This window comes from Macrotis lagotis, chromosome X (genome assembly GCF_037893015.1).
Source record: "Macrotis lagotis isolate mMagLag1 chromosome X, bilby.v1.9.chrom.fasta, whole genome shotgun sequence".
Taxonomy (NCBI): Eukaryota; Metazoa; Chordata; class Mammalia; order Peramelemorphia; family Peramelidae; genus Macrotis; species Macrotis lagotis.
In genome coordinates this window covers 156,040,236-156,066,248 of record NC_133666.1, presented here as the reverse complement: position 1 = coordinate 156,066,248, position 26,013 = coordinate 156,040,236, and the positions used below count along the sequence as shown (strand labels likewise).

At 36.2% G+C, this 26,013-nt stretch overlaps 1 protein-coding gene across 7 annotated transcripts in view; it reads left to right on the top strand.

Moving 5' to 3' along the window:
* Window positions 1–6,735: 6,735 nt before the first annotated feature.
* SNX24 (sorting nexin 24) overlaps window positions 6,736–26,013 on the top strand; it is a 292,731-nt gene continuing 273,453 nt past the window's right edge. For 2 of the 7 annotated variants that reach the window (XM_074201093.1, XM_074201090.1), the window contains exon 1: window positions 6,771–6,991. In XM_074201093.1, the coding sequence (XP_074057194.1) occupies window positions 6,932–6,991 (60 nt within the window). In that variant the 5' untranslated portion in view covers window positions 6,771–6,931. Of the gene's footprint in view, window positions 6,992–26,013 lie in introns of all 7 variants that reach the window. The other 5 variants (XR_012471564.1, XM_074201089.1, XM_074201094.1 and 2 more) reach the window with 4 other exon arrangements.

The window sequence follows — 26,013 nt, the reverse complement described above, 5'->3', positions numbered from 1 at the left end:
CTAAAGCACATAGCCATATAACTCATATAACCATGTATAGACTGCAAGGGGAAATTCAAGGACATTGCTTCCTAAACCCTGAATATTTTACTGATATGAAGGTAATACTGCTTAGGAGATGGATATCTATCTACCAACCTTAAAGCTAAGACTTGAGGGAACAAAACTGGGACATTTTGTGCTATTTCTAGAAAAAGAAAAGCTGAAGGCTTTGAGGATAATAATCAACTACTAGAGAAATTTGCCCAATAGAATAGAACCAATGAGTCTACCATCCCAATACTCCCAGGAAAGATAGGCACAATGAGCCTAGAAAATATATAGACCAGCAAGGAGCACTAAAAAGACATTATAAGAGGACATTAGCAATTCAGAATTGGAAGTGTATTGCCCATCCTTTCTCATGGGTGGGATCCTCAGGGATGATTTCTTGTTTTACTCACTATCTTTATTTGTTGCTGGAAGAATTGCTTGGGGGAAGCAGGCTTGCAAGGATCAGTGGGGGTTCATTTATCAGAGAAGAAATCTCAAGGATTTAGAAGTATAAAAAAAGTCCATAAATTTTAATTCACAAGCTGCTGCAGAACAAAATTACAAGTTAATTCACAAAGTTTTGTAAGGAGGTAAGGTAGCAAAGTGAGTTTTTTTGGCTTTTAAAAATTTATTTTATTTTTAATTTCTCCCCGCCCATATGAAAAAGCAAGTTTCAACATTTACTTCCAAAACCTTGAGTTCTAAATTTTCTCCCTTCTTCCCCTCCTTCTCCCACCTTGAGAAAACAAGTTATTTGGTGTAGTTAAAAATGTGTAGCTATTACTATAAGTCATGTTGTAATAATAAGTATAACACTCCCCCTCCACTCGTGCACACACAAAGAAAGAAAATCCTCAAGAAAAATAAAGTGAGAGAAAAAAAAGTTTGTTTTGGTCTGTATTCATCAGCTCTGTCTTTGGAATGGATAGCATTCTTTATCATAATTCCATCAGAGAAATTGCTTCAATACTTTTTCCCACAGTTGCTATTGCTAGCTGTGTTTCCCTCCATCCTCTTCTCCCCTACCCCAATTTATTCTATTCTCTCTCCTTTCACCCTGCCCCTCCCCAAAAGTGTGTTGAATCTGACTATCCTCTCCCATGATCTTCCCTTTCTTCTTTCACTTATAATCCCTCCTCCCCTCCCCCCCTTTCTCCCATCTATTTTTTCTCCTATTCTCCACTAGGGTAAGAAAGAGTTCTATATGCAATTGAATGTGTTATTCCCTCGCTGAGCCACTTCCAATGAGAGTAAGGCTCACTCACTTCCCCTCACCTTTCTGTTCTTCCACTCCACTGCCTTTTCTTGCCTTTTTTATATAAAATGTTACCCCATTCTATCTCTGCATTCTCTTCTCTCAGTACATTCCTTTCTCCCCCATTATCTCTATCTTTTTAATATATTTCTTCAAATTCAACTCCCTCCTATGTCTATATATGCTCCTTCTAATTGCCCTAATAAATGAGAAGGTTTATATGAGTTATCAGTATCATCTTCCCATGCAGGAATACAAGCAGTTTAGCATCATTAAGTGCCTGGTTTGTCCTTCCTGTCCCCTCTCACTATGCTTCACCTCAGTCCTGTACTTGAAGATAAAATTTTCTGTTCAGCTCTGGTTGTTTCATCCAAAAAATCTGAAAGTCCCTTATTTCATTGAATGTCCAATTTTCCCTGAAAGTTTTGATGGGTAGTTGATTATTGGTTGTAATCCAAGTTCTTTTGCCTTTTGGAATATCATATTTCAAGGCCAGTGAGTCTTTAATGTGGAAACTGCTAAATCTTGTGTTATCCTGACTGTAGCTACATGATATTTGAATTGGTTTTTTTTTCTAGATGTTTGTAATATTTTCTCCTTGACTTGGGAGTCCTGAAATTTAACTATAATGTTCCTGGCAGTTTTCATTTGGGGATCTCGTTCAGGAAGTGATTGGTGGATTCTTTCATTCTACTTTGACTTCTGCTTCTAGGATATCGGTGCAGTTTTCCTAGAGAATTTCTTGAAAAATGAAGTCTAGGCTCTTCTTTTGGTCCTGACTTTCAGGTAATCTAATAATTTTAAAAATTATCTCTTCTAGATTTGTTTTCCAGGTTAGTTGTTTTTCCAATGAGATATTTCACATTTTCTTCTAGTTTTTCATTCTTTTTGGTTGTGTTTTATTGTTTCTTAATTCCTCACAAAGTCATCAACTTCCCTTTGCTCCATTCTGTATTTTAAAGAATTATTTTCTTCAGAAAGGTTTTGTATCTCCTTTTCCATCTGACCAATTCTGCTTTTTTAAGGCATTCTTCTCTTCATAAGTCTTGTGGACTGCTTTTTCCATTTGACCCAAACTGGTTTTTAAGATATTTTCTTCAGTATTTTCTGTAATTCCTTCACCAAACTGGTGATTTGGCTTTCATGATTTTCCTGAATCATTCTTATTTCTCTTTCTAATTTTTCCTCTACCTACCTTACTTGATTTTCAAAATCTTTTTGGGGATCTTCTATAGCTTGAGACTCATTCATAATTTTCTTGGAGGCTTTAGATTCAGAAGCTCTGATTTTCTTATCTTCTAAGTGTATTTTGATTCTTCATGCTATCAGAGTAATCAGCTATGGTCAGGTTTTGTCCTTCTGTTGTTTGCTAATATCCCCAGCCTAAGGCTTGATTTTTAAGACTTTGTTAAAATGGGGCTTTGCTTCCAGGATGGAGGATACACTGTCCTAAGCTTTTGAAGATTTTTGCAGCTGTTCTTTGTGCCCCCCCCCCCCCCCCAGTGACCTACAAGTTCTCAGTTCCACCAAAGTCTTAGGAGAGATTCTGACTGCTCTTCTGCTCTGGTCTGTGGGTAACCACAAGCACTGCTGTCTGCCCTGGAACCTTGAGGAGAGTTCCTGCTCTACTGCAAGCTCTATTGTGCTTCTGCTCTTCCTTCTGAGACAGGGGTCCCAAATTGGCACCTGGATCTGAGGATGGACCAAGCCACAGAGTAGAGCAAAGAGACCTCTGGAATCTCCTCTGACACTCTCCCCCCACCCCCTTACTATCCATGGGCTGAGCATTCTGGAAGCAGTTGCCAGATGACTCCCCAGGCCTGGTCCCCTGGGGTCAGGTCTGTGCTGAGTTGAATAAGAAAACATTAATTACTATCAAACAATATGATATATACATATATATATATATATACATACATATATACATATATATACATATACATTATATATAAAAGACTTTCATACTACAGCAGCTAGGTGGCACACTGGATAGATCACTGGTCTTGGAGTCCGGAGGACAGGAATTCCAATCTGGCCTCAGACACTTGACTCTTAGTATAAGCTGTGTGACTTTGGACAAGCCACTTAATTCTGACTGTCTTGCATCCAGGGCTATCTCCAGTCATCCTGATTTATATCTGGCCACTGGACCCAGATGGCTCTGGAGGAAAAAATGAGACTGGTGACTTAGCACACCACCCCTCACTCAAATTCAGTTCATGTGCTTGTCCAATGGATGAGGTAGATGGAGAGGTGAAAGTGGTTGCAGGCCAAGGAGAGTTAAAAATAGTGTGGGCAGAGACTCAGGTAGTGTGAGGTACATCTCTAAAACAAAGTTCCATTTGAAAGGTTTTCTTTGAGAAAGGTATATTCTATACATATATGTCAAAAATGTTTTTCCATATAATGAGGTTAGTTTATTATATTAAATCATAATCTGACAGACTCACTGCCTTCTTGATTAAACAGCAATGTTGAGTTTTAACCATGTCCATTTGTAATAATTCATGTAGGCAAATTTTCACATAATTAAATATGCTTTATGATTTTTAATTAGATAAAATATTCAGATTTTGTAGTGTATTTTTTTAATCTTATTTTATTTTTCCCAATTATATGCAAAGATTTTTTTCAACATTCATCCTTTTGAAAGCTCAAAAGTACAACATTTTACTACCAGTATCTGTATTAGTCATATTGTGAATGAAGAATTAGAACTAAGGAGGAAAAATCATGAGAAAGAAAAAGCAGAAACATTTTAAAAAAGTGAAGTTTTTCCTTTGGATGTGGCTGGCATTTTCCATAATAGGTTTCTCAGAATTGTCCCTGATCACTGAATTGCTGAGAGAAGCTGCATCCATCATAACTGATCATCTCACAATGTTGCTGTTGATGTATACAATGTTCTCCTGGTTCTGTTCACTTCATTCAGCATCAGTTCATGCAAGTTTTTCCAGGTTTTTCTAAATTCTGCTCACTCATGATTTCTTTTTTGTTTTTGTTTTTTGCAAGTCAATGGGGTTAAGTGACTTTTTCAAAGTCACACAGCTAGGTAATTATTAAAAATCTGAGGCATGATTTGAACTCAGATCCTCCTGACTCCAGGGCCAGTACTCTATCCACTATGCCACCTAGCCACCCCCCCCACATTCCTTTTTTACTCCCTCCCTAGATGGCAAAGAATTTGAGATAGGTTAAATATGTGCACTCATGTAAAACATTTCCATATTAATCATGTTGTGAAAAAAAAGAAACAGAAAAGGGAAAAAAACATAAAAAAAGTGAAAATGGTGATTCAATCTGCATTCAGACTCCATCAGTTTTCTGGATGTGGATAGATTTTTCCATCATGAGTTTTTTGGAATTGTCTTGGATTATTGTTGACAAATAGATGAGTTTTTGGCCCTAAATAAGAATTAGACTACATGTGTTAACCTCCAGAGTTTGCCCTAATAAGGAACAAATGATATTTATTAGGCGAACTTGTGTTAGCTCCCAAATGTTTATCTTAAGAAAGAACTATGGGGGCAGCTAGGTGGCAGTGAATAGAGCACCAGCCCTGGAGTCAGCAGGACCTGAGTATAAATCCAACCTCAAACACTTAATAATTACCTAGCTGTATGGTCTTGGACAAGTCATTTAATCCCATTACCTTGCAAAAACCTTTTTAAAAAAAGGAACAATGAAAATATATGTTTAGTAGTTCTAAACTTTATGACCAAATGCATATGGAAGGGGGGGGGGCATCTGGCTTGGACCCACCCCACCCTCACTGCTCATCTTCCAGGATGAGATCTTAGAGCACATGTTTATAGGGAATAGACAAAGGATCATAGGATGATTAGCAGCAGTCAATGAAGTCACAGCATATGTTATAGTTCTCTGATTTCAGGATATGTCTCACATCATCACCCACTAGGGGAGCAAGAATGCTTTTATCTCAAGTCAGAATGGTCTGGGCCTTGGCCGACATAGATTTCCAATTCTCCTCTCTGGAAATGTCTGTGCCATTCTGTCACAATAGGGAATTTACAGTTGCCATCAGAAAGATAATCAATCAACTACCCTGTTCTTTTTGGAAGGAGGATTTTGAAATCTCACAAGCCTAGGAATCATCCTGGATTCCTCACTATTTCTCACACCCTCTATCTGAAAAGTTGCCAGGGCCTGTCGGTTTCAGCTTTGTGACCTTGCTCCGTTGGGTCTCCCTGTGGCATCTAAACTAAGATGAAAGGCAATGACTAATTTTGGTTATAGAAGAAAGATGATGAATTACATTTTCTTCTCTTTTTTTTATTTTAGGTTTTTTTTTTTTTGCAAGGCAAATGGGGTTAAGTGGCTTGCCCAAGGCCACACAGCTAGGTAATTATTAAGTGTCTGAGACTGGATTTGAATGCAGGTACTCCTGACTCCAGGGCTGGTGCTTTATCCACTACACCACCAAGCTGCCCCCATTTTCTTCTCTTTGTAGAGAGATGGGGAAAAGGTTTTGTATCGCTGTTTTCCTTTGTTTCAAGGAAGGGTTATAATGTATGTGAAGGATAGTCATTGAGGAACAATAAGTGATAGGGATTGTACCTGTAATTTCATTGGGAAAGAAAACTATACCGTGAGAAAATTCCTTCCTTCAAAGGTAAGCCAGTATGTACTAGGTAACTCATAGTCTTAGAAAGACCACTGGAGTGTTGAGATGTCAAGGTTAAGTCTTGACTCGATCAAGGTTGCACAGTCATGATGATGTATCTGAAGTTGAACTGGAATCCAGGAGTTTTTGCTTTTCAGATCAGTTCTGTTTTATTAAAGCACTATATTCCTGTTTAGTAATTTTTTCTTTTTTTTCCCCTTTTTTGCTAGGCAAATGGGGTTAAGTGGCTTGCCCAAGGCCACACAGCCAGGTAATTATTAAGTGTCTGAGGTCGGATTTGAACTCAGGTACTCCTGACTCCAGGGCTGGTGCTCTATCCTAGCTGCCCCATGTTTAGGAATTTTCTTTTAAAAGACATTAGAGTACAGTTCTTGTACAAGATTTGGTTGTCCATTAGTGAACGGGCCGTATGAGGCAGAAGTAGGCAAAAAATTCTCTCACATTTCTCTCCTCTGTCCTAATGGAGCAGGTAAAAATAGATGCCCTGGACAGAAACAGTAGGATTTATATCTACAAGACTCTGAAGAACTGTGTAGGACCTGTGTGAGTGTGCGTGCGTGTGTGCATGTGAGCATGCATGTATGCATGTGTGTGCGTGCGCGCCTGAGTGTGTGCTCACACGCGGTTGGGCGGTGGGTCTCCGGCCCCTGGGTCTGCGCCGCTGCCCGCCGCGGCCGCGGGGCGCCAGGTTGCCTTCCCTCGGGCCCGCCCAGCCGGACCCCCGCGCGGCCTGAGCCCGGGCATCCCGAGGTCACGTGGAGGCGCCGCGCCCTCACATGACGGATTGCAGCTTGACCCCCGGGCTCAGGCGGCCGCGGGAGCAGCCCCGCCCCGGCCCCGCCCACGCCCCGCCCCCGGCGCCTCGTCCTGAATGAAGCCTCCGCCCTCCTCCTCCCCCTCCCCCCCCGCCGTGGGGCGGAGCCGGCGACGGCGGGGCGGAGGCAGCAGGAAGAGGAGGGGGTCGGCCCTCAGCCCGCCCGGCCCGGCCCGGCCCGGCCATGGAGGTCTACATCCCGTCCTTTCGTTACGAAGAGAGCGAGCTGGAGAGAGGCTACACGGTAGGGCGCGAGCCAGGGTCAGGAGGGAGCCGCGGGCCGGCCCGGGGGAGGGCAGTCAGAGGAGCCCCGAGGGCCGAGTCCGCGTCCCCGAAGCTTCCCCCCGCCGCCCCCTCCCGCGGGGAGGCAGGGCGGGGTCCCGCCGGCCCGGAGGCGCGTCGTCCTGGAGACCGCCGCCTCCTCCCCTCCCCTCCCCTCCCCCCGCCCCGGGCCGGCTCGGCTGGGTTCGGCTCGGGTCGCGCCGGGAGCCTGGCCCGGGCCCTGGCCCCACAGCCCCCAGGGCTGCCTGTGGCACAGCCGCGACCCGGCGGCGGGGTCCGGTCCGCCTTCCTCGTGCCCCCTCCTCCAGCCCCCCATCTCCCAGAACCCCAAAACGTCAAAATAAAACAGACTTGCCCCCCCCCCCCCACTACTCCCTACACTTTCTTCCTCCCCTGCCCCAAGTGAAAAAAGGATGAAAAAGGATAACAAATTCCTGGAGTTGAATCTCTGGTGTTTGGGAGCACAGCCTGTTTTTTTTTCTTTACCATTTACTTTGAGCGTTAGAATATATTTTTTTCCTTGTTTAGCTGCCTGCCACTCTGCTTTTAAAGTTACTGTCTGAGGCACAAGCGATTCTAAGAAGTTTGCAAAATTCTGTAGTTTGCGTCAAGATGGACATTATTGAGAAAGCACAGATTGCAGACTGCTTATTAGCCGAAGCTTAACACAAAAACCCCCAGTTTCAGATACTTTCCAACATCCCTTCCTCCTTGAAAACTTTGTTGTTTAAGGCAAGTTGAATGCCCATTTTATGTCAGGAAGTCAAAAGCTTGTAAGGGATGGATCGTAGTCTTGCTAGCTGAAGAGCCCTCCGGTGTTATCTGGTGAATAGATAGGTGATCCAGCCCTTTTGTTTATGGCTTAGGAAACTGAATCCCTCCAAGGTCAAGAAACGTGTCTTACTTCATAGAGGTAATAAGATTTATATCTCAGGGCTAGGTTTTGAACCAAGGCTTGACTCTAGTTTAGTGCTCTTTCCTTTCTACTAATACTGTTGGTGTTTCCTGCTTTTAAGGAGCTTTACACAGACTGTAAAAGGTTCACAATAAAAAGATTTAAGCAGTGGTTCAAAAAAATGTCACAGCTAAGTCTCTAGCCAAATTGAACACTTTTTTAATTCCTCTCAAATGATACTTTCTCCCATTGCTGAGCTCACTGTTTTCTGTGCTTGGAATTTACACTTTGGTATGCCTCTTAGAATCTCTTCAAGATTTAGCCCTCTTCTGTGTGAAATGGAATCCTCTGCTATTAGAAAATTACATGTAGAAAATGAGAACAGGCCTTCTCCAAGAGGTTCACATTTGCATTTTGGGAAGACATCACATGGAAAACTTTCACTGCAGGTCCAGGAGCAGTGGCCCAGGGTCTTCAGTTTGCACTATATTGAAGGGGAGATCCTTGAAGGATACCTTGATACTCTCAACTTCCAATGCTTTCCCTCAAGGGATTTGGAATGAGAGGATTTGGGTTCAGATCTCATTTACTGTCAGTATCACCTTGAGAAAGTCAATTAACCTATTTATTTCCCTTTAATCTCTGAGTTCCCTGCTAACTCTAAAGCTATCATTTTATTTACATATCTCCTGATATGAGTTTGAGAGCAGAGGCTTTAATTTTTGTCTTTATCTCAAAAACTGCACTGTGATTGGTACATTTGTAGTTATTTGTTGATTAATAAGAGCTAATGAAGTTCACTGGAGAAATGAACTTTGAAGGAAAGGGTAGTTAAGGATCACCATACTAGCATGAGCTTTAAGCAATGTTGAGGAATTCTATTTTTTTTAAATTTTTTAATTTATTTAAGGCAGTGGGGTTAAATGACTTGCCCAAGGTCACACAGCTAGACAATTATTAAGTGTGTGAAGCCAGATTTAAACTGAGGTCCTCCTGACTCCAGGGCTGGTGCTCTATCTACTGCACCACCTAGCTGCCCCAATGTTGAATTCTAGGTAAATAGAACTTCCTAATATTTGAGAAATATTAAAGATTTTCAACAGGGGGAATGAATGATATGATTAATCTTGTTTTAGGAAGCTTAATCTAGTAGTCAGAGAGGCCTTAAAGTCAGGAAAACCTAGGTTCAAGTCTCACATCTGACACATTAGCTATGTATGCGATCCTGGGTGAGGCACAACCTCTCAGTTCTCTCTAAACAACTCTGAGAACTACAAGTTTTTTAGAAGAAATAAACCTATGTTGGTCCAGAGGTCCAATACCAATTTTAAATTTGGGATCATGTATCAAGAATGAGGTATAACATGGTAGCAAGAGTGCAGACTGCTCTCCTGTAAATATTAAAAGAAATAGTAGAAGAACTCTAGTGCATTGTATAAATATTCTCTTTAGGGAGAGGACAAGAAATCGCATAAGGAAAAAAATATGGAGAGGTTGATAGATGCACTGGTGGAAGAGGTACCAACATCAATGAGATCATGGATCCTTCTAGGTTAAAAAAAGATCTGGTGATATTATGTAGAAATTTTGAAGAGACTAGAGGCAAGAAGATCAGTCGGTCAACAAACTTTTATTAATCACCTTATTAACTATAGTGGCAGATACTATGTTAAGGTAATATTAAAAGGAAGACAAAAACAATGTCCCTGTCATCAAGGAGTTCACATAACTATGTATATAAAAGATATGTACAAAATAAGTTGAAGGTACTCTTAAAGAACAGGGATTAGAGGAGGGGAAGTGGGGACAAAAGGTGAAATTTGAGCTGTCTTTTTAAAAAAAACATTTTTATTGATCTTTTTCTAAGTCACCAGAAATTCTCCCAATACCCTTTCCCAGCAAGCCATTCTATGTAACAATTTTTTTTTTTGCAAGGCAAATTGGGTTAAGTGGTTTTTTGCCCAAGGCAACACAGCTAGGTAATTATTAAGTTTCTGAGGCTGGATTTGAATCCAGGTACTCTTGAGTCCAGGGATGTCCACTGCACCACCTAGCTGCCCCCAGGTCTTTTTTAATCTCTTTTATTTATTTATTTATTTATTTATTTATTTTTTCTCTTTTTTTATTCTGTCTATTTAGTCTATTTTATCTTTTGTAATAGCCTCTATCCTTTTTTGGGTTAGGAATTCAGCCTCTGCTTATAGCTGTGTATATTATGTTTCTCTCTTTTATTTATTTTTCTGAAAGAGTTTATTTGGAGTTTTACAATTTTTCCCCTAATCTTGCCTCCTTCCCCCCACCTTCCACAAAAGGCAGTCTGTTAATCTTTGCATTGTTTCCTTATGTATACATTGATCTAAGTTGAATGCGATGTCTCTCTTTTTTATAATATGACCTTGAATATTAAATAATTTGTCCTTTTAAAATGTGCCATGTAGTGTGACTTAAGGTGTATGTATGTCTTATCCTGACCCTTGATTCTATCACCATTACTTCCTTCAAGAGGAAGTTAGCATATTTTTTCCTAGTACTCTGAAATTGTGTTTGGTCCTTGCATTGACCAGAATTCTTAAGGCTTTCAAAGTTATCTTTATAATATTGTTATTATGTAAATTGTTATTTGATTTTCTTCACTTCATACTGCATCAGTTTATAGGGTTCTTCCTAGTTAATTTCTTATGGAAATATCTCATTATTTGTTCAGGTATATGCCAATTGGTGACCACTCCCTTAGGTTCTGTTTCTTTGCCATCACAAAAAAATATCTGCTATAATATTGGATCATTTTATGTTTTGTTTAATAACTTAGAGGCGTAAGCCTACTAGTGCCATCACTAGATCAAAAATTTAGTAACTTTTAAGCCATAGTAACATAACTTTCCATTATGGTTGGATCACTGCACAGCTCTGCCAGCACTGCATTAATGGACCCATTTAGTTCTCCCACATTTGTTCTTTTCTATTTTTGTCAACATTGCTAATTGCTAATCTGATATATATGAGGTGGAACTTCAGAACTTCTTTAGTTTACATTTTTCTAATTAGTTTTGATATATTTCTTTCTTTGAAGAAGGGATTTTGTATTTCTTCCTTTGTCTATTCATATTCTTTGATTATCAGTTGGGTTTTTTTCTTTTTTCATTGAGGAATATATTTAGTTAAATTATTTCTTAAGAGGAATGTCTCCCTGGTTTTGATATACTGTCTTAATTGTCATTTTCTTTGATGAAATTATCTATTCTTTCTATGACTTGTTTTTTGAGCTTCTGATTCTCCGGGATTAAATTCTTTAGTCTCTTCTTAACTTTGAATCCTTTATTTAATGTCCCATTATTTAATGGTTATAATTTTCATTGCCTGTTTTCAGTAAAGGATGTCCTTAATATTTGTACTTTTTTGAATTTTATGAAGTTTTATAACATTTGTACATGGTCATTTTTGGTCATTTTTAAAATTGAATTTATAAAGGTTTTCATAATGCCTTTTAAAAAATATTTATTATTTATCTGAGACCGGATTTGAACCCAGGTACTCCTGACTCCAAGGCCGGTGTTTTAACTACTACGCCACCTAGCCGCCCCTTCAGCATTCATTTTTGTAAGATTTTGAGTTTCCCTCCCCACCTCCCCTTGGCAGGGAGTAATCTGATATAATTTATACATGTATAGCTATGTTAAGTAATTTCAATATTAGTCTTGTAGGAAATGATGCATCAGAACAAAAGGAAACAAAATAACATGAAAGGGTTAAAAAAATCATAAAGCACATAACAAATTTCTAAAATGCAAAATAGTTTGCTTTGGTCTATGTTCAGACTCCTTTGGATGTGGATGGTATTTTCCTTCACAAGTCCTTTAGAATTGTCTTTGATTATTTTGCTGCTGAGGAGAGCTAAGTTCATATTTGATCATCACAAAATGTTGCTGTTAATGTGTACAATGTTCTCCTGGTTCTGCTCACTTAGCATCAGCTCATGTAAGTCTTTTCAGGTTGTTCTGAAGCTATCTGTTCTTGATTTTTTACAGAAAAATAGTTCTTCATCACATTAATATAGCACAATTTGTTTAGTCATTCCACTATTGATGGACATCCCCTCAATTTCCAATTCTTTTTCACTACAAGACATATGGGTCTTTCTCCTTTTTTTATGAACTTTTTGGGATGCAGACCTAGTAGTAGTATTGCTAGATCAAAGAGTATGAACAGTTTTATTGCCTTTGGGACATAATTCCAGATTGCTCTCCAGAATCATTTCATTAACTCAATGTTCCAGTTTTCCCACATTCTCTCCAACAATAATTATCTTCCTTTTTTGTCACATTGACCAATCTCATTGATGTGGAGTGGTTCCTCGGAGTTGTTTTAATTTTCATTTCTTTCAAACAAAAAATATAAATAAGAAAAAGTTGGGGACTTGAATTAAAGCTTTAGAGTAGTTAGCTATGATAGATTTCTAGCAATTACTGGATGGAAATAAAAGGTAATAAAACATATTCTCAGCTGTGTGCTGAATATTTACAAAAACAGCCATGTACTCAAAGGGTATGAATAAGGCAGTTTTCAAGATGAAGATATTAAAGCTATCTAAAGGCAAATAAGTTATAATTGATTGTAAGCCTTTACTTTTTGACTTTTGGAATATTACATTTTTAAATTTTGTCTTTTTTAAAAATATTGATTACTATCAAGTTCTGAATGTGTTTTCTTGTTACTTGAAGTCTTTCCCTTTGACTGCTTGCAATGTATTTTCTTTGCCCTGAAAGCTTTGGATTTTTGAATGATTTGCTGTTTCTTTCTCTAGCTCATTTTATGGATGAGGAAACTGAGGCAAACAGGGTTAAATGATTTGCCCAGGGTCACAAAGCTAGTAAGTATCTAAGGCTGGAATTGAACTTATAGAGATGTCATCCTAATTCCATACTCAGTGTTTGAACTACTGTACCACCCTAGCTGCCCCCCCCCCCCCCCGCTTTTTATCTGTTTACTCATATTTTTAGCTTCAGTTCTTGATTTGGGATTCTCATACAGCACTGATATGAGTTGATAGGTCTTGTTTGGTTTGTCTTACATTGGCCTTCTTGCTGTGCCTTACACAGGACATTCCATCTCCTGATGTCCTGTCTTTTAATTATCTGTCTTGAAGATGTGCTTTCTTTTTGCCTTCATCTCCTGGCTTCCCTGACTTACTTCAAGGTATCCATCCTATGTTCTGAAGAGACCTCTCTTGGTTCCTGTCAGTGCTTGTGCCTTCTCTCTGAGATGGCTTTTAAGTTCCCCTGCACATATTTTGTATGATTAGTGTTTTGCATATTGTCTTACCCATTAAAATTTGAACTCTTTGACAACAGAGATAGTTGTCAGGTTGTCCTTGATAATAAAGTCTTGTTTTGTCCACATAAAAAGGACTTAATCAATGATTTTTGATTTGACTTGGTCTCCTCTCTAGTCTGGATGCTATAGTTACTGGTGATCTGGATTGAGTAGTTGGTTATTAGTCCTTATCTTCTTCCTCAATCTGCCTTCTTTCCTAGTCTTTTTCCTTGGGTCTCAACTAATAGTCTTAGTTTTGGGAGGGGGAATAGTTGGTGTTCTTGAAAGCAGAGCAACAAATCTGGGGGGGGGTCAAATTATGATATTCATCAGTGAATAAAATGTCCCAGTTTTGATTATTTATGTTTTTTAAGGGCAGTTTCCTCAAGACTCAGGAGTCACATATGCATCTCTGTCATAAAAGCTTTTACACTATTTATGTCTCTGTTTTTGTAAAAATTTTGCAAAATTTGAGCATTCAGAAATACTCATCTAATGAGAGAAAAACACACAAAAGAAAACTAAGAAGCAGAGAGAGGAGGCACCAGGAGGTATAAAACAGAGCTGCTGATAAAAACAGGAGATTTACTTGTGAAGTTTCTACTCCTCTATAAATAGATTTTGGGAAGTGTTTAGGCTCTACCCTCTGGCTCTCCAATCACAGGGGATAGGCAACTGAGGGAGTTAAGAAAATGTTGGCTATCAAAAGTTCAATCAGTCTACATATTGATGACATTTCAGGTGATCCATTTCTCTTGAAGAGGCATAAAGTTCCCTGGAGTGGAAACCAAGCAGAGCACTGATGAAAAATGGATAGATAAATGCTAGTTATGCAGTAACTGTAACTAGTATATTCTGTCAACTTTTTGGGCACTGAATCACCTTGTTAACTTTCATATTGACTTTTTTAGTTTTGATTGACTGGTTTGGCATTTTAGGCAATGGGTGCTTCAGTTGGTACTTTTATTTTAGTGGAAGAATTGTGTTCTAAGACTTTCCGTAGCATGTGACCTGCCAGTAACTTTAGCTCAATTTCTTTAGAAAGTAGTCATATTCCTATAAATGTAAGAAAATCTATTTACTTAGTTTTTCCTCAAAAATTGTACTCATTTTCATTTCTTCTCTGTTTCTTTTGTTAGGAGTGTGAATCAAACACTGCTCTCGTCTTTTTTAAAGTGTGTCTTTTTTATTGATTTGTAGGATTTTTTTGCATTTTATCTTCAGTTCTATGCTTTTTGGAATATTTATTATTACTACTAATAATTACTGCTAATAATTTATTATTATTACTCAAACTTAATTGTTTGAGCTAGTATTCTTTCAGATTTAGAAAATTTCTTGTTGCTTAGAAGTTATTTCATTTGTTGTAGGAATGATTATATATATAAATTATGAATAAATAATTAGGTGATATAGTAGACAGATACAGTAGGAAGATTTGAATTCTTGTTGGATTTCAGACATTTATTAGTTGTGTGAACCTGGCCAAGTTATTGTCTCCCACTATTGCTTTTTAGGCTCAAAGGAGTTATTTATAAAATGCTTATTAGAATAGTTTTTTCCCTTTAATTATACGCCCTTGAGACTTTGATCTTGAGGGGTTTTTTTTGGTGGTGGTCTGTGGATTTGGTTGACCAATATTTTGTGGGTAATATTTAAAAAAATCTTTTTTTTTACTTATATTATCTTCTACAGTATGTTATTAAAGTTTTTGTGTCTTTTTAAATTTTAATATTCTGCTGGGAAAAATAATAATTTTTTTGAAACATAATTTTTAAGTTGTTCGCATCCTATCCTCATTTACTTTTGCTTTTATATAGCCTTTTAAAACCTTTTGCTTTTCTTCTGACAAATTTTCTTTCACTTTTTTATTTTTGTTTTCCAAATCTGTTATTCTCTCTGAGCCTTTCCATAGAGGTTTTAATTTTTTTTTTTTGTTCATTGGACCTCTTTGGTAGTTTATTGAAGCTAGTGGACTAATGCTAAGAATAATGATTTTAAATTCACAAAATACAAAGAATTATATAACAAACCAGTTATATGAGTTAATTACTAGAACACTTTTTAAAAAAAGTTTGTAGAATTCAGGTTAAAATCTTGTTGGAAAAGTTTTCTATTACATTAATTGGGTTTTATATATATATAAATACACACACACACACACACACACACACACACACACACACACACACACACACACATATATTTTGTTAAGACTCTGATTTCAGACCAAATTTCATTATATCTGTTGAACTTTTCTAGTGTTTATTGCTTTTGTTCCCCAGTCTCTGGGGAAATCTACAAAATTCCCTTTTTTCCTGTAGAATTTTTCGTTCATTTTGTTTAATAGTAAAATAAATTGTTTAGCATTTTTTTGGGTTTCATTTATTTTTCCTTCTATTTTTATGGTTCTCCATGTTTGTTTTATTACTGGTGAGTTAGATTTCTACTAAGACTTTCTTTCTTGACTTGATCATAGAACTTCTGGTTTCTCATTCTTGCCCCATCCACCTTAAAACTACTTTGCTGATGATTCCCTCTCTTCTCCTCTAGATTGTGGTGACCTGACCAGTGTCTCTGTTTAGAGTTAAATGCAGATGGGCAAAGAATTATTACCTCAGTTGGATTTCCAATTTCTTGTCTCTCTTAGCAGGCCTGAATTTTGAAAATTGTTTTCCTCCCAACTTATTCAGTAGCCCCTATTGTTTTTGTTTTTTTTTTCCCTCTTCTTTGCCTGCCCCAGTTTCTTTCATTTTCCTTCATGTAGCAGGCAAAATTAGTATTTGTTTTCTTTTGTGGAATGTGAGTTTATGCTGGGTGGTTGCCCTAGAGGGGCCACTGATGGACTTGGAAGCCCACAAACTTAGGCCCTGTCTTTGACTGGTATGGAGTAGGTTGGGAGGGAGCTTTAAGTATTTAAATTCTTTTGGTATTATTTGATTTAAAAAAACCTCTTGTGTTACTGCTTTTTCTTGTTATTCTATGTCTGATGCAAAATTTATTTTTCTTAGGTTTCCATATTGGAAGTTTGAGGAAAAGAACTCCTCTGCTATCTTTGCTGATTAAATTGTTGAAATGGGATGTTTTATCTCCATTGGGTTTTTAAAATATATTCCCTTATGAATACATTTGAATAAAGTTTATTCCTTAATTTTGCAAAGTGATTTTTTTCTATTATGCCCTAGTAAATTAAATGATATAATAGAGAAGAAAAGCTTATAGAAAGGTCTATTTTCCTTGTTTAATTCCAGTGGACAATTAGACTCTATTGTCAGTTTAAATTGATGACTGTAGCTTACAAACTATTGAGCCTGTGCTAATAAATGCAACAGTTGTTCATAATTTGGTGTTAAATGACCTTTAAATGTAGAAGCTTACTGAGGATATCCTTGGGGAACAATTTAACATCCAAATGACACCCATGAGTACTTGTTATCATTTAAATATGCTTCCTTTTGTCAATAACAGAATAACAAGTACTGGTTATATTTCTAATGTTGATTCAGATACTGGGAACCTGCTGAATAAATTAGTGTACATTTGATTTATATTGACCAAAAAATTTTACATTTGTGTGTTACATGTCAAGGTGACATGCATTTAAATGCATTTTAGAGCAGAGGTCATGTTTGACTGACACATATGCTTACACTACTTTTAATTAACTTTTCAACATTATCCCAAAATTCCTTTTGAAGTACTAATTATGTGGAAACAGGATGGAAATCAACTTAAGAAGACAATATTTTAAAATGTCAATAGTCTTGAACTTTACAAGAGAATAATAGATGAGTAAATTTTTTTTTCTGACAAATTGAAAAAGTAAAATCTGCATATAATATTATAGAATATTAATTAAATGTTTGGTTTTTCTGCTGATTGCCTGGGTGAAAAATATTGATATAGTAATAAAAAGATAATATTACAAAGTCTTATTTTTGATGATAGCATAAAAATTATGGGAAATTTATTATTTTAGTACATTTAAGTGTTATATTTTAGGACAGTGATATAGTAGTTAATGCAATTCATTAGTGTTTGGAAACAGCCATATTTATTTGCTCATAACCCCAATAATATTATAGTAAAGATTTAAAGCAGTTTTAATCATTAATTCTCCCTCTAATTATAGAATAGTCTGACTTATAATTCCTTTATTTGTATCTACCTCAGTTGGATTTCTAGGATCTCTAAATCCTATTAAATTGTGACTAGTTATGCTTTTAGTTCATTGAGAAGTTTCTTCTAATTTTTTTTGAGAAGATAACATGTTTAAAAGATGAAGTATGTTCCAGGTAAGATGTGTTAACAGGTTTTATTTTTTTTAATATGAAAATATTGTAGTGACAGTGAGATACTGTGGAATTTATTGCGACTTTCTAAGGTATCTGCATATTTTTTTAATCTGATGTTTTTGGTGATAGAGAGTATAGTACATATATTTTTTTTTGATGTAGTTTAAAGCTCAATGATTAAAATGATTTGATTTTTTTTTACATTGAAGAATATCTTCTAAAACCTCTCAGTCATCTTATTTATCAGAAATTAACAATGTTGATCTTGTGGTTAACAATCAATTGGTCACATCAAGTATTTATTGATTTTAAAGAGTTGTTTTATAGAAAATGCTTAGATAAATTCAGCTGACTTGCCTTACTTTTAGGGTCTTAATATTACTGTTCCTGGAAAATAATGGACATATTTCCTTTTTTTTTTTTTCTATTGTATGAAGAAGAATGCCTTGTCTCTTTAGAAAGAGAATTAATGAATCAATTTAGGCATGAACAGGATAGTAGACAATAGGCTCATTGTTTAGAACTCTAGATTATAGAACTCTAGAACAGTTTAATGACTTCTCATTTTTAGCATTTTGTTTCATATTGAATAGAACTTTTGACTTCTGAGTCATTACTTATAACTCAACTCTTTCAAAACTAGAAGGAAAAAATAGAATTTTATCATATCATTTTGAAATAAGGTTCTTTTGATCAAAGTCAATTGATAGATTATAGTTAAAGTTTTTCGTTATATTACTTTCACATTAAGATTATTTAGAACAGATTTCTATAGAACAGATGTATTTAATATTTCTATGCCCTCATAGTACTTGATGAATTTAATGAATTTTTCTTATTGTTCAGTGTTTATTTCTTCTATAATATAATATTTCTTCTATAATAATTCTTCTATAATTATAATTTCTTCTAATTGGTTGGGAGTGATGGTAGGTTAGGAAGAATTGTTGGTGAGACAAGAGAGTTAACAGAGCCATAACAGAGCCATATTAAAGCAAGAAAAGGATGAGAAAATTAGAATATCAGACAAAATAGGAATGAAGTGGTCTTCCTTTTATAGTTTTAACACCAATTAAGTTTTAGGATCTTAAAGACTAGTCTAGTCCTATATCATTCCTGCCTGACTTGCTATTCCTTATATTAAAAATTGTATTCAAATGAAACATTGGAAAAACTATGAAGTATTATAAAATAATTATTAGTAATTAGTAGTTTTTACTACTGTCCTACCACAAATTTTATTTATCTCATATTTAAGGGTAAGTGTTTTTCTGCCAGGCTTTTATAAATGAAATAAATAACTAAAGCTTGCAAGTGAGATTTATTAAGAAAAGAAAATAGTTGATCAGTATAGAAATTATTTTCTCTTTTGAGCATCTTGAGACATTGGAGAAAACAGGTCACTCAGCATTTATTAAGTACCTTCTGTAATAAGATTTTTCAAAGAAATATTTTTCAATGTGTTTTTAAAATACATACTGTAGCTTTTATATTTATCAGGACATATGTAGTTTCTTCTTGTGCTAATAAAGTACTTATGATTGATATTATAAAGGATTATAATTTAGTTTCTACTTGTTGAAAGTAAATGGAAACTTTTCAATTTACAATTAACTATTGTTCACTGTTGCTTTTATTGTACGCAGTGTATTCCTAGTTCTGCTCATTTTACTTAGTACCAGTTCAGTTGTCTTACCAGGTTTTTCTGAAATCATTCTGCTTATCAATTTTTTTATATAAATATTTTGTTTTCCAATTACATACAATGGTAATTTCTACCAGTCATTTTTTGGCAAGTTTTTGAGTTTTACAATTTTTTTTCTCCCTCTCTCCCCCTCCCCCCAAACAGAAGGTAGTCTGATAGTCTTTACATTTGCATCCATGATATGCATAGATCAGAATCGAATGTGTTGTGAGAGAAGAATCAGATCCAAAAGGAAGAAAGAGAAGATTAGAGGTAGCAAAATTACATATTACATAAGACAACTTCTAAAAATTGAAGATAATAATCTTTGGTCTTTGTTTACATTTCACAGTTCTTTCTCTGGACATAGATGGTATTTTCTATCACAGCTCCCCTAAAATTGTCCCTGATTATTGCTTTGAGGGAATGAGCAGGTCCTTTAAGGTTGCTCATCTCCCCCATGTTGCTGTTATGGTGTACAATGTTCTTCTGGTTCTCCTTATGTCCCTCAGCATCAGTTCATGCAAATCTTTCCAGGCTTCTCTGAAATTACATCCCTCCTGATTTCTAATTGATCAGTAGTGTTCCATCACATACATATACCACAGTTTTCTCAACCATTCCCCAGTTGATGGGATGAATATTTTTGTACATGTGTAGTTTTTACCCATTTTCATGATCTCTTCAGGGTATAGACCCACTGGTGGTATTGCTGGATCAAAGGGAATGCACATTTTTTTTGCCCTTTGGTCATAATTCCAAATTGTTCTCCAGGAAGGTGGGATCAGTTCACAGTTCAACCAACAATGTATTAGCATCCCAGATTTCCCACATCCCCTCCAACAGTTACCATTATCCTTTCTGGTCATATTGGCTAATCTAAGAGGTGTGAGGTGATACCTCAGAGATGCTTCAATTTGCATTTCTCTAATCAATAATGATTTAGAGAAATTTTTCATATGACTGTGGATCTGCCTATCATTTCTTATAGCACAATAGTATTCCATCCCAATTATATACCCCACAGCTTGTTTAGCTATTTCTCAGTTGATGGGCATCCTTTCTTTTTTTTAAAATTTCTTTATTTCTTTATTTTGAATTTTACAATTTTTCCCAATCTAGCTTCCTTCCTCCCATCCCCCACCACAGAAGGCACTCTGCTAGTCTTTACATTGTTTCCATGGTATACATTGATCTAAGTTGAATGTGATGAGAGGTAAATCATATCCTTAAGGTAGAAAAAATAAAAGTATAAGAGATAGCAAAGTTACATAATAAGATAATGTTTTTTTTTAAATTAAAGATAATAGTCTTTAGTCTTTGTTCAAACTCCACAATTCTTTGGATACAGATGGTAGTCTCCATTGCAGATATCCCAAAATTGTGCCTGACTATTGCACTGATGGAATGAGCAAGTCAGTTAAAGTTGATCATCACTTCATGTTGCTATTAGGGTGTACAGTGTTCTTTTGGTTCTGCTTATCTCAGTATCAGTTCATGCAAATTTTCCAGGCTTCCCTGAATTCTTATCCCTCTTGGTTTCTAATAGAACAATAGTGTTCCATGACATACATATACCACAGTTTATTAACCCATTCCCCAAATGATAGACATTCACTCAATTTCCAATTCTTTGCCACCACAAACAGGGCTACTATGAATATTTTTGTTGAAGTGATATTTTTACCCTTTTTCATAATCTCTTCAGGGTGTAGACCCAGTAGTGGTATTGCTGGATCAAAGGGTATGCACATTTTTGTTGCCCTTTGGGTGTAACTCCAAATTACTCTCCAGAAAGGTTGAATGAGTTCACAGATCCACCAACAGTGTATTAGTGTCCCAATTTTCCCATATCCCCTCCAACACTGATCATTATCCTTTTGGGTCATATTGGCCAATCTAAGAGGTGTGAGGTGATACCCCTGAGATGCTTTAATTTGCATTTCTCTAATCAATAATGATTTAGAGCAATTTTTCATATGACTATGGATCTGCCTGTCATTTCTTATAGCACAATAGTATTCCATCCAATTCATCCAACATGTTTAGCTATTTCTCAGTTGATGGTCATTCTTTCAATGTCCAATTTACTACCACAAAAAGAGCTTCAATTTTTTTTTTTCTAAATGTAAGTCCTTTTCTCTTGAGTCCCTTTACCGGATGTCATATGTTGAATCCCTTTCCTGGACTCTTTATGTTGAGTCCCAGTTCTAGACTCCTTCAATCTTCCCCAGGCAAGCTTGGAGGGGCGGGAGACAAGGATGACAAGGGAAACAAGTACTCCATTAAGCTCTCCAAGTGCTCCATTTATTCACCAGAATACAAGTGCTTAAATAGCCTTCTCAGCCCCTAATCCACTTCCACTCCCCTGGCACCTAGTAAAACAAAGCTCTGATGCTCAAAGGCACAAGGTGATGATAATTTACAGTATTTCTACACACCACAGTGCCTAACACTTTTTCTTTTCCTTTGATCTCTTTAGGATACAGACCTAGTAGAGCTATTGCTGGCTCAAAGGTTATACACAGTTTTATGGTTCACATTTCCTTCTATTTTTTCATTCTTTATTGGTTTTTTTATGGAGTCATTAGCTTCTACTTGCCCAATTCTAATTTATAAGAATTATTTTATTCAGTGAACATTTGTACTTTTTCCATATGCCATTTCTACTTTTTTCAGGAATTCTTTTTGTCATTGAATTTTTGTACTTCTTTTGTCAAGCTGTTGACTCTTCAAAATTTTCTTGCAACACTTCTTTTTTCCTTTCCTGGTTTTTCCTTTACTTTTTAAATTTGTTTTTTTTAACATCCTTTTTGCATTCTTACAGCAATTCTTGTTGAGTTTGTATTTAATTCATATTTTTCTTTGAGACTTGCTTGTAGATGTTTTGACAGTGTGTTCTTCTGAATTTGTGTCTTAATGTTCCTTTTGTTGTTTGCTCATTTTTCCTGCCTATTTCTTGGCTTTAAACTTTATGTTAAAGTTAGGCAGCAAAGTGGAAAGAGTTCCAGGCTAGGAGTTAGGAATACCTACCTGAGTTCAGATCTGGTCATAGATTCTAAATATTTGGGTGACTTTGGAAAGTCATCTAACACTATTTGCCTCGGTTTCCTCATCTGTAAATTGATTTGGAAAAGAAAATGGCAAATGCCTCCAATGATTTTGCTAGGAAAATCAAATGGAATCAGAAAGAGAAGACAGAATTGAAATGACTAAACAACAAAATTGGGATCTTCCTAGGGTTGAGGGGGCACTGTCCAAGCTTCAAATTTTTCTTAAAATGCTGTTTTCAGAGATTGTTCTGAAGATCTTCAAGTTTTAAGTGCTTCCACAGTGGTATGATCTGAGAAGTGTGATCATTACCTTCCTGTTATGTGCTCTATTTTTACCCCAGAACAGATCTTTTCCCCCTGTAGCTGCAAGTATTTGTGCTCCTCTTAGTCCTAGAACAGTGACTGGGATCTCTGCACCTTTGTTCAATAAACTTCATGATTTCCTATTACACCCAGGATCAAAGATTTAACTTTTTTATTTTGCTCTCAAAACCCTTTATAACTTCCCCTTTCCTTTTTCTCTAGTCTTCTTATAGTTTACTCCCCTCTACATTCTCTGTTGTCACTGCTATTCAGCTGCCTTACTGTTCCTCAAATAAGAATCTTCATCTCCAGATTCCAGGCATTCTTTCTCTTCATCTCCATTCCCTGACTTTCTTCAAGTCTCAGCAAGAACTGCACTTTCTGAAAGTTTTTCTCTGTTCTCCTTCACCTTAGTGCCTTCCATCTGATATTACCTCCAATTTATCCTTAGCACAGTACTGTCAGTGGGACAGCTAGGTAGCCCAAGTGGATAGATTGCTTGGCCTGGAGGTAGGAAGACCTGAGTTCAAATCCAGCCTAAGAGAACTTACTAACTGTGGGACCCTGGTCAAGTTGCTTAATCTTTGTTTGCTTCAGTTTTCTTCTCTCTAAAATGGGAATAATAACAGTACCTACCTCCCAACTGAAATAATTTGTAAAACACCAAACACAATATTTCACAGAGAAAGCTCATCATAACTGGTTAGTGTGTGTGTGTGTGTGTGTGTGTGTGTGTGTGTGTGTGTGTGTGTGTGTGTTTGCAAGAGAGTAGGTTTCAGTGACTTGCTCAAGGTCACATGGCTAGCTAATTATTAAGTGCCTGATGCTGGATTTGAACTCAGATCCTCCTGACTCCAGGGCCGGTCCGGTACTCTATCTAACTGTGCCACCTTATCTGCCCCTTGATTGACTTTCAGAAGAGAACATTGATGGTGCAACAGATAAATAAAATTTTGATGCTATGGAGAAAGGCTTCCTAGAACCCTTTTTGGGGTCTTTTAGCAATCTTTTAAAAATTATTCTGTTATCCCATTTATTTGCAAAGTCCTAGAAGAACAATTTTCTATTTTATTAGACATTCATATATTTAAAGGAAATATAATTAACATAGTGTTTGATGTGAGTTCTAGGAGTATAGTATAGCATGATGTTTGAACTCCCATTTCTTTTTATTGCAAAAAGTGAGTGAAAGTTCTATATGATCACCATCACTAAGAATCCCAGGTATCTATTCTACTTAATGCTCTCTGCCCTTTGGATCAAATAAAGCTTCATTTTGGGATTTCTTGATTCAAGGCTTCATCTACTTTATTGCAGTCTAGTGTTCTCTTGATGTATTAGCTCAGCATTTCTGGGGCAGGGCTGCAGACACCTTAATACAGCTGCATATAGTTTAATAAGACAGACAGATTCAATGCAGTAAAAAATGATACTTAACCTTTTTCACCCCAAAGATCATAAGGCTCCTCAGGAGGGGTGAGGGAAATTCTTCTTGCATTACCATATTAGCAGTCTTGTCATTATCAGTGTCTTTCTATCAGCATCTATCAGTGCTATGTATTTGATATTGGTTGCTTTATGCATCAGAGAACCTTTGTGTACATACGAATACTAGGGGATTGATGCTTGGAAGAATAGTGATAGTCCAGAAGGGATATCAGTTCACTAAATAAGCAGGATAAGTTATTCTATCATAGACTTATCCTATTAAAGAGTAATGGAATGACCTCTGTTTCTCCAGAGAAATGCAATTCTGCCTCATCCCTCTTATCTTGTGTGTGTGTGTGTGTGTGTGTGTGTATGTGTGTGTTCATGAAAATTTTTCATAGCTCATTAGTAGATGGTGACACTTGGAATACAAAAGAAACTTTTTAAAGACTAAAACATTAAGGCTGTTTGGGTGATGTTGTAAGATGAGCCAGACAGCAAAACCTGCATTTCTGTATAATTTAAATGTTATGAATATTCTCATTAGAACTTATAACAGGAGCTTACTATTAAGGAAATTATATTTTTGTTGCTTGGATATTTACAAAAATTAGATTTTTTTTTAATTATAAGGCTCCTTTGAGAGTGGGTTAGGTAGGGTTCAGCACTTACTAGTTGTATACCAAGACACAGGGTTAAGTGACTTTGACTCAATGAGATTCATTTTCTTTATCTGCAAAATTTGGATGTTAATGCTGGTAATAACTACCATCCATTTTTTTTAAATAATATGTGTAAAGTGGTTTTAAAACCTTAAAGTACTTCATTATTGTCAGTTATTATTTTTAAATGGGCAGCTAGATGGCTCAGTGGATAGAGTACTGAGCTTGGAGTCAGGAAGACTCATTTTTCTGTGTTCAAATTATGACCTCAGGCATTTACTGTGTGACCTTGGGCAAATCATGTAATGCTGTTTGCCTCATTTTTCTCATCTGTAAAATGATTTGGAGAAGGAAATGTAAACCCTTCTATTACCTTGGCCAAGAAAATCTCAAATGGGGTCACAAATGACTGGACATGACTCAACAACTATTTCTTAACCTGTATTTTTATGTTGTTTTTAGTGATACTTTTTAAAACATCAGTATGTCCAAAATCCATACTATCTTCCATTTTTATTTTTAAAAAACATAAGAAACACTAACCAGCATAATAATTGCCTGATATGTTATGCAATGTCCCATGCTATCTCTACTGCAAGGAAAGAGGTATATTCCATCAAAAGTCCTCTGAAACCATGATTTGTTATTCATCTGAATTCTTATGTCTTTTATTGTTATTTTCAATTTTTAATGTAGTCATTGCATATATACTCTTTTCTTGATTCTGTGTCTTTCATTTTGTATTCTCTAAATTATTCATATTTATCTTTTTTATACAATAATCTTCAATGCATTCATATCACAATTTGTTTAGCCAATAGCCCTTTTGTAGGTATTTTGTTTAAAGTTCCTTGCCACAGCAATAAGGAAGAGAAAATCCTCTTCAGCTAAACTAACTCATACTTAAGTGGGAAATGATATTTAGTGTTCTATACTCTATCTTAGCAAAGAAGAAAGGTATATTCATTTTCATATCTCTTCTTTAGGGTCAACTTTGGTCATTATCATTTCATAGTATTGAACTTTGGTTGCTTTTGTTTTTTTTTCTTTGATGTTCTTTGTTGTAACTGTCATGCATATTGTTTTTCTGGTCTTAACATTACCTCACATCATTTCACATAACTAATTATGCTTCTTTTCATCATTTGCATTGTTTCTTGCAGCATTGTAATGTTCTATTATATTAATTTACCACATTGCATTTATTCATTACCCTATCATTGTGGATTTTATTTGTTTCCTATTCTTTGGTACTACTGTAAATAGTACTTTTGTGCTGCTATAAATATTTTGGCATATATTCGAATTTTTTTTACATTGGCCTTGGAAATACATGGGTCAAAGAATATGGACA